Source organism: Dendropsophus ebraccatus, chromosome 14 (assembly GCF_027789765.1).
Source record: "Dendropsophus ebraccatus isolate aDenEbr1 chromosome 14, aDenEbr1.pat, whole genome shotgun sequence".
Lineage (NCBI taxonomy): Eukaryota > Metazoa > Chordata > Amphibia > Anura > Hylidae > Dendropsophus > Dendropsophus ebraccatus.
In genome coordinates, this window is record NC_091467.1 from 48646282 (window position 1) to 48656182 (window position 9901).

General features: G+C 43.1%; 1 protein-coding gene across 1 annotated transcript; it reads right to left on the reverse strand.

Annotated features, from left to right (window-relative positions):
• Positions 1-764: 764 nt before the first annotated feature.
• On the reverse strand, positions 765-8112 carry PPDPF (pancreatic progenitor cell differentiation and proliferation factor). Its single transcript, XM_069953366.1, has 5 exons — positions 7977-8112; positions 3092-3182; positions 2731-2808; positions 1819-1915; positions 765-1136 (listed from the first exon to the last, which is right to left on the reverse strand). Exons 2-5 carry the CDS (start codon positions 3144-3146, stop codon positions 1031-1033), a joined length of 336 nt encoding a protein of 111 aa, XP_069809467.1. The 5' UTR covers positions 3147-3182; positions 7977-8112; the 3' UTR covers positions 765-1030.
• Between the last annotated feature and the right edge of the window lie 1789 nt (positions 8113-9901).

A 9901-nucleotide genomic window follows, 5' to 3' on the forward strand; every position in this document is an offset into this window, starting at 1 on the left:
TGTCATGAAAAGCCTGAGACTTCTCCTTTTCTCAAATCCATTTATGGCTTTGGCTTCAAATGTTTGGTAGATAATCTGTGTAAATGGACTCTAGCAGCATTAAAGAAGCTACAATGTTGAAGAAAATTTTTTTTTATATATATATATATATATATATATATAGGGGTATTAAGGGCAGAGAGACTGAACGTCAGTGCTTTTGTCTTTTGAAGAAAGCAGCATCTCCAAAACTGAGGGAAGGAGACAGATAAGGCAATTCATGTATTGAATGTGTAGGAGGGTGAAGATTATTCATCATATGCCACAGGGGTCCCATTGCCATGTCCCTAAAGCTATTCACACTGCATGGCTTAAGAACATTGACAAAACATCAATGACTAGCTCACACCAGGTCCCAAGTGACTGTTCCAATTGGAAATTGCTTGATTGGCCTGTGGTAGGGCCCGAGAGACCTTATTCCACCATTGGGTCATCTTGGGATTGTACGTGTTTACTCGTACCACTTGAAGGTCAGAAATTGAGGTGTATCAGAGACAAACTGACTTATTTCTAAACATGAACCAGGTGCAAACAGAACAAATAAGTTAAATGTCACCCAAGGGCTGCCAGGATGATGGAGTTTAGATTATGATGCATTATTTCAACAGTTTGTAGGAAAGTGGTTTCAGCCATAATGTGGACCCCATTTCACACATGTAGGATTGGCCTTAGTATTTCAACAGCTGAAGACCACCATCTTAGGGTAATAGAAGAGGAGACAATGCTATGCTTTAAAAGGCTGCCCATCTTTATTACAGAAATACAAATCAAAAACATAACATGGTAAGGCATGGAACCAAACAAACAATTAAGAATGTTTCAGTGTTACCGATGTAATAAAAACAGCTTTTCTTAAAAAATGTTGACATTAAAAAACAATAGGACTGGTGACTAAAGCTATAGGAAGGGCAGCCTGGGGGTGGGGGTGGGGATTGGGCTCCGCCACCCAGCGTCTTCCCAGTGAGGAGGGGAATGCATGGAGGGACCAGGCTTAGGTACTGGAGTCAGTCTTGGACTCGCTGACATCGTTCTTCCTCACCGGCTCCTGAGCCAGGCCGCAGGGGAAAAGGCCATTGGTCATGCGGAAGCTTCCTGAGCTGTAGAAGTAAAAAAAAAGCCATAGTTTAGAAGATGCCATAAAATTTCAAGCCATCTTAGAGATTTTCATGAGACTCCCAAAGTTTTGATGGGAACCAACTAAAAGATGGCTGAAGATCCAGTTAATATTGTCACCAAGCCACCTTTACTCAAAACTTCAGAGAACCCATGTCCAGATAGTCTGGGTGGGTAGATATTGAAGTCAAAGACAGCTGTTGGCTGCCCTATGGGCAACCATTGACTACGAATGTCCAACAGCTGCAGCCATTACAAGCTCAAGACCAGCAAGTAATGGCCATCAAATTGCGGCACCATTAACCATTTCAGGAGCATTAAAGACAGGTCATGACTAATGGTGCTGGTGCGTTTACACAGGCAGATTTATCTGACAGATTTTGGAAGCCAAACCCCGGAATAGATTTGAAAAAGGGAGAAATCTCAGTCTTTCCTATATGACCCGTTCCCTGTTTATGGTCTGTTCCTGGCTTTGGCTTCAAAAATCCAACAGATAATCTGCCTGTGTAAACGCACTATAAGGCATCATAGAGATAACACTGCAAATGTAAGTAGTCTGTCACATGCCAAGCAGGAAGTCCAAAGAGTCATATTATGTAGTCAGTCTACTAAAACCTCGGGTTATTAAAGTGTCAGCTCATACGCACATTGTTTTGAGATACTCACTTCTCGGGGGATTCCGAAACAGTGGTCATAACGGGATGAGATGGTTTACCAAAGAAGAAGCTGGCCCACCAGTGACCAGGATCGGACTTTGGAAGACCTGTGGGACAAGAAAGGTCTGTCGTCATTATAAGAGATTACTTAATAAAACATCACAATGCCTAGTCTATAGCAGACAAAAGAATTTACATTCATGTGGAGTCCTGGCAATGTCAATACCATTTAACATTCTGGATTTTCTTAGACTTCATGTTTACTGTGTTTCTTCTAGGCTTGTTAGGGCTATAGTGAAATTATGGTTCCTATAGCAAAGTAGTCAATATAGCAACCTTTTTGGTTATAATCTCAGTGCAGTCCCAATTAAGAACACTTGCCTCATCTACTGTGATTGTACCCTCTTGTTTTGTCTTAGAGGGTCTAATGATAGTAGAAGGCCTACTCAAACAGCGTAAGGCAGCTGAGCACTCCCATCATTCACAGGCTCTACTTCTATTGCAAGCATTGAAGACTTAGAGGGGTTATTCAAGATTTCACCTGCCTCAGTCTCAGTGATTAGCTATAGGGTGCCTCCGCTCAAAGAATTGACATGTCAATTCTTCGAACAGAGATGCCCTATACCTTAACATTGAGGCAGACTGAATTTCAAGCAGAGTCCGCTATTGGGATTCCGCTCTGAATGTTGGCGCAGATTTCTCAGTGATCGGGCCGTCTTATACAGACCTTAGAGGCCCCCTTTAATACAGAATTTTGCAGCCTGTACTGGATTATGTATAGTTTGCTCAAATGGAAATGAAGTAAATTCACCTCACCAAAGAGTAATAACGCACAAAGCCTGATAACAGGCAAATGTTTACACAAAGCCGACCAGGAAAGGAGACTCATCTGACAGTGGTGGAGCAGGTCAAGGTAACATACCTGGGTGGTGAGGAATGACCTCTCCAGAGTAGTCCACACTCCCACATGAGCTGTTACTGGAGGTGGATCCCAGGCGTCCTGTAAGAAGAAGCCAAAAGTCAACCTCACAATAATATTTACTAAAGATATGGAACTCAGAGAGCGACAGATGGTACTGTGGGGAATGTACACAAGGATAGTTAATAAGTAACTGGGAATCAGGGATCGAAGATGTCCAGGGTATGTAGGTTTAGGTTGCAAAATACATGAACATTCAGCCACATGAAAGTGACCACAGGTGTATAGGCACCTTTACTGCAGGTGTGAACACAGCTTAAAACAAACACATACTATTTTAGATGCTAAATCTGATGATACTCACTGCGATAGTAATCGTGGGTTGCAACAAGTGAACCGCTTGATGGAATGGCTGCCATGTTTCAAACCTTGCTTGACCTAAGATGATGTAAACCCTGAAAGGGAATAGGAAAAGGCATTGAATTTAAAGGGCAATAAGAAGTTTCTACAAAATGAAGAACAAGTTGTGGTAATAAACCAATACCTCCCACCCATTTTATTGGTAGTACAGCCATATTAAATAAATAAGGAGACCTTGGGTGGGCACTAAGAATTTGGGGGGGGACTACAGCATCTATAGCTACAACTATTACTGTAACCTATCTAGCATTACCCAATATGTGCCTCTCCAGCTACTGTAGAAGAACCACAACTCCCATCAAGCTAGACAACCAGTACTAGCCCTCACCCAGCAACAAAAGGAAGCACTCATTTTTAGCAGCCCCAAGTTCACCTACCAAAGTCAAATCAACTAAGAAAGATCTGTCTATGCTCCCACCAGGAGAGGGGCTGGTTTTATCCGTAGGGTCATTAGTGCTTAGATGGAACATATGTGTATTAACAGGGGGCACAATTAACTCTTTAAGGCCAGAAGAAGCTGGCATGTTGCATAAGCCCCAGTATGAGCGGGTCACCAGGTTCATAGTCGAGGAGGGGGAAGAATGCAGACGGGGAAGGCTGAGTAGCTGCAAGGAATAGAGAGGTCACATTACACAGAACACATGTGAATGGAGAAGACTGCTGAGCTGCACAGATGTCTCTCCACCCCCACTGCAAGCTACTGGGGGGAAGGGGAGGCAATGGGATCTAAGTTGGTCAAAGGTGACTGATCAGGTTGTGGCTGACACCAGAGAGCAAATGAATGTATTTAACTTGTCTTCCATGGACTTGCTAGCATTTATTGATAGATCTATCAATTGAGGCTGGTGGGGTGGGGACTGATTAAATGGGCACTGTAACTTAAAAACAAACTAAAACTTTTGACACTTTAATTCTTTCGGCGGAATGTGTAATCAGCCGGCCCATAGAATGGTGTCTATGGAGCCGGCGGAAAGGCGCGCGGCCATGCGCGCATACAGGCGACGGAATTCCGCAGAATTTATCTGCTAGAATTCCTCAGTTTGAACCCACCCTTAGGGTGCCTTCACACGTACCATATCTCTACATATTTATCGCTGCGTTTTTTCATGTGCAAATCAAAACTCGCATTTAAAAATTACACCAAACACGCAGCGATAAATACGCAGCGTTAAATATGCAGCGATATTGTACGTGCGTATGTGTGGTGCGTTTACACAGACAGATTTATCGGACAGATTTTTGAAGCCAAAGCCAGGAACGCATTTGAAAAGATGAGAAATCTCAGTCTTTCCTTAATGACCTGTTCTGTGTTTATAGTTGGTTCCTGGCTTTGGCTTGAAAAATCTGTCAGATAAATCTGTCTGTGTAAACGCTCCATTAGTCTATTGGACCATCGTGGTCACACGCGTAACACACCAATTTCGGACCATGAAACGTATAATGTGACTGATGTGCAGTCCTGGCCTTATTCACATGTTATGGTCATATTGCGATATTTTGGTAAAAAATTTCAGAAACTGCAGGAAAAAAAGCGCATTAAAACCCCATATAAAATAGCTGTGATGTCTGACTAACTAACGACTCCTTAAGTAGGGCAAAGGGCAGGAAAACAAAGACTTTTTCAAGACCGGATTGCAAAGAAGTAGTCCTTCCACCTACAAGAAGACTCTTTGTCACAGGAATGCAAAGTGGCCTCAGGTCATAGACTGCAAAGTCAGGTTCGGATGCTGGTAGATCCTTCACTGACCTCTGAAGTGATCTCCAACCTGTGGCTGTTCAACTGATGCAAAACTACTACTCCCAGCATGCCCAGACACTGCCCTGGCATGCTGAGAGTTGTAGATTTGTTTGAAATTGTTGTGTTATTTGGTGTTTTAGTCAAATAGTGGACAGCATTTATGTGTGAGTAGTGGGGGTTAGAAAAACATAGGGGGCGATTTATCAAACATGGTGTAAAGTGAAACTGGCTCAGTTGCCCCTAGCAACCAATCAGATTCCACTTTTCATTCCTCACAGACTCTTTGGAAAATGAAAGGTGGAATCTGATTGGTTGCTAGGGGCAACTGAGCCAGTTTCAGTTTACACCATGTTTGATAAATCTCCCCTATTAGCTCCTTTTTTCCAAAAACAGCACCACTCCTGATCTCAGCATGTGTGTGGTATTACAACTTGGCTCCATTTAATTCATTGCAACCAAACTGTGATGCCACACACAAACTGAGGACAAGAGTAGCACTATTTCTAGAAGATAGCAGCTGGGTTATTCTAACCCTGGATAACCCCTGTAACCTTCTGATTTCTAAGGGTACAAACCCACACACCGTATACACAGCAGATACGCAACAAATAAGCAGCAAATACGCAGGTACAGATTTGATGCTGTGTTCAGTTATTTAGATCTAATCTCCTGCGTATTTGCTGCGTTTTTGCTGCGTGTTTGCTGCGTATCGCAGCAGTAAATACGCTGCATATACGGTGTGTGGGTTTATACCCTAAAGGCTCATATTGAGGAACCAGAATAGTTTTCATTCCCTAGTTCTGTAACATCTGTTGCTTGGGATAAACAAAAGACTGTTTTGCCCCAAATATTGTCTCATTCCTAGTTGTGTGACCCAAAATATATTTTAAGCTGTCATGGCTGTCACCCCTCATTGCTTTAGGGCGTGTTCATACATACTGCAATGACTGCAAACAGCAGAGGGGAAGTCTCAGTCACTACTCCATATGTGTCCTCCAGTTTTGATCTGTTGTAATTAAAAATCTGAATGTGATAATGTGATACTCATGCCCCCATAAGCTGCCATTACAGCCCACTACTTTCTCCCACACTGAACAATTCACATAAATGACATCACAGTAGCATGATGTCATCAATCGTAATGTAAAGGCTGCTCTGCTACTACTCAGATATGGTGCGTGCACACTGTGCCCATGCATAGAATAGTGTCTACGGCACAGGTGGAGATGCGCGCCACCACGTGCGGGTACAGGCAACAGAATCCGCCGCGGGTCATACGTGGGAATTCCGTAGTGTGCACGCACCTTTACAGTATGAATCTGACCCTTATAGGATATATGGCCTCTCAGTAAAGTATCTGTCATGTTAGGGAATACTTGGCACAGTGTGGCTCCTATGGGGCCCCTTGTAGATCGAGGCCCCAGAGCTTGGTCACTTATGGGTAGTAGTTCCTCCATCATAGTTGGCTACTAGAATAGAGGGAGCAACTGTAATCTTTGCTATGGGGTCCCATAATTTCATGGTGGGCTTCTACTCTGGATCGCAGGACCTTTTCCTAGTTCTCCTCCATTACACTGATATATATTTTGATAATAATATTGGCCTATTGGACTATAGAGCATGGACATCTCTTTTAACTCGTGGGCAGTGGGGTGAGCAGTCACCTGGCTCCATAATACCTGTAATGCTCAGTCACCCAATGTCAGGTTACATAACAGGTCACCTGTTACTCTTGAAATACATAAGGGGATTATATGATTAGATGTCCACTGGAGCTGCAGGTGATTTATATGGAAAGTTCTGCGCTCTTGGCATTGTCACTATTATAGCCTTGCAGTGTACTGTATAACGTGATATAATAACAGATGTAGCAGAGATAAGTTTGTCAGGAATAGCAAAGTTTGCCATTTGGTTACACTACGTGGCACGTTAACAGAAACAATTAAGCTCCAGACTGAAATAGCAATTTCAGCTCTGCTACATCTACACGTTTATTCATTTTAGTGGCAACCACCCAGCCAGGAAAGGGTTAGAGGATGATTAAGTCTCTCTCTACAGTTAGGAAACTGGTCTGAACTGGCTACACCACATCCACCATCTCCCTCCTCCCCCTCCCGGCTTCTCTCTCCTCCCCCATAAGAACAGCTATGAGAAGAACAAACTGCATGCAAACCATAGAACAAAGACTCAGCTGCTGAATCTCCTCAGCCTCCGACCCCGCATGGACTCAAGAGCTGACAATCTATGATAACAACAACGAGGAACTCTATGAGTTACAATGGGTATTAATACTATAGAATATAAGAAAGGATCCCTATGATGGCGGTGGTTTTGGTTGTGGTTGGTATATTTGGATGATACATCGGATAATTGTATCAATAACAATAACCGCCATGGCGGTCACCACTGGCGTCATAGCTGCATCATTTATTGGACATACCCAACACTAATTTTTGGTTGTTATAGCAATGACTGTCTTACATTTTTTCCAGGGTATTATAACAAATTATCTGGAAGTGTAAATCAGTATCGGAATGGTTGTCGGATCAGAAATTACCAGCTCATCACCCCCATCATCTTCAATGATCACATACTAATAAATATCTAATGTTTTTCATCGTTGTTGTTACATTGGTTATTATGGTTGACTTCCTGACCACAGCACATCCTGAGTACACAAAACTGTTACAATGTATCGCCCAGATTAACCCCTCCACTCCTGCATGCCTTCCTGTTACAGCCTGTTACACAGTAACTATGGTTACCTCTTTAACCAAAGATACAGACGACAGACTGAACCCCAAGAACCTGCGCTCTAACCAGACGTAACTATAATATAATCTATTATTATTATTATTATTATTATTTTACCGATATGGCACCAACATATTCCCTAGAGCTGTACAGTCACAGTGCTGTAAGGGTTGTCAAGCAGTTTTCCACAGACTCCGAAAGCATATATACAACAAATACTGCTATTACAATGTGGGGGTTAGTTTATGGAAATATTAATATACATGAAAAAACGTCAACAACAAGACACAGGTACATATACGAATATAGCCAAGACACCCCAGCCATCCATTGGTACCTGTATTCCGACTGTACACGTCCTCAGGAGCCTGGCTCTGGGGGTTAGACGCTAGGCAACGGGGCCCATTTGAGGAGGAGAAGCTGGGACTTGTCTCCACGACCAGAGATATGATCACTGAAGTTATGTTGCCAAGATAGACGTGGAGCCGGTATATATAGTATAGTGGGAGGGCACAGCAGACCAGGGGGAGGAGAGGAGCATGGACAATGAGGCTCTGTGACTGGTAGAAGGAAGCTGATCACGTGCCATACTGTCTGAGGAGTGCTGCTGAGCACATGTATCTAAACCACACAGCACTACATCCCCCATCATCTAATGTTACCAACTCACTAAGGACTGAACTGAGCAGCTGTATCTAAAGTTATTACGTATCATAATGTCTATTGGGTCAATGTATCTAAGCCGAACTACTAACTAAATCTACTGTGATCCGGTACAGTGATGTTTTTTTGGTTAGGGATCTGCTGCGGATCCACAGCAGATCCGCAGCAAATTTGATCTACATAACTGAACACAGCATCAAATCTGCACCAACAAATCTGCTGCGCATCCTGTACATGTGAACACAACCTTAGAGACACTTTATCACAGTTGAGTTTTTTTTTTGTTTTTTTTAAATGTCGTATCACTCATGATAAATGTCTCCCTCACTTGCTGTCAGGGCGAGCTACATCAGGTCTGATGTGACGCACACATACTTCAGATTTGTAGACCTGTCCTTAGACATTCATAAATATTCATATCACAGCCGTAACCCAGTAACCCAGATCAGATTCTCCTATACCAGTATTACAGCCCCAGTGTGTATCTAAGCCTTTTATGTTTGATACTGTGCATGATGGTAACAACAATGCAAAATCTTTATTTTTCCTGGAACTAGCTATGCTACTTCCATGCTGAATAAAGTAATTCCTACAGATTCCTATATACAAGAATATAACTACTATAATACTGCTCATGTGTTCAAGAATATAACTACTATAATACTGTTTCCTATGTACAAGAATATAACTACTATGACACTGCTTCCTAAGTACAAGAATATAACTACTATAACACTGCTCCTATGTACAAGAATATAACTACTATAATAGTGCCACCTATGTACAAGAACATAACTACTATCATACTGCCCATATATACAAGAATATAACTACTATAATACTGCTCCTATGTACAAGAATATAACTACTATAATACGGTTCAGGGAAGAAAAAGAGTGCTGCACCTCACACCTATGGCTGATACTAGTACCTCTCGGCTGCATAAAAAACATCAGAATTCTGTATGTGAATTGATCAAGCCACACTGCCCCATGTACCTTGTGCAGGTATCTGATACACATGGGTCCCTACACTAAGTCCACACTGTTCCAGTCAGCGACCACCACCCCCGCAGGCGTGCACAGTCAGGGAAGGGAGGCCATGGAACGGCCCTGTAACCCCCATGCCACAGGACCAGACCCAAAAATGCCACACCAAAACCCAGCCAGCACCACCGGCGGAGGAAGCTGCCCCCAAACAGCACAAGTCTGGATAAGGTATTGCACTCACCATAGCTATCAAAGATAGAATGGGACAGACAGGAGGGATTAAAACCATGAGCACTCAGGTGTCTCCTGCTAATTGCGGTCATGTGGGTCTCACCAGGAGGAGTGCAAAACACGGAGAAAAGAGAGAAACAAAATACGGTTCAGGGAAGAAAAAGAGTGCTGCACCTCACACCTATGGCTGATACTAGTACCTCTCGGCTGCATAAAAAACATCAGAATTCTGTATGTGAATTGATCAAGCCACACTGCCCCATGTACCGTGTGCAGGTATCTGATACACATGGGTCCCTACACTAAGTCCACACTGTGCCAGTCAGCGACCACCACCCCCGCAGGCGTGCACAGTCAGGGAAGGGAGGCCATGGAACGG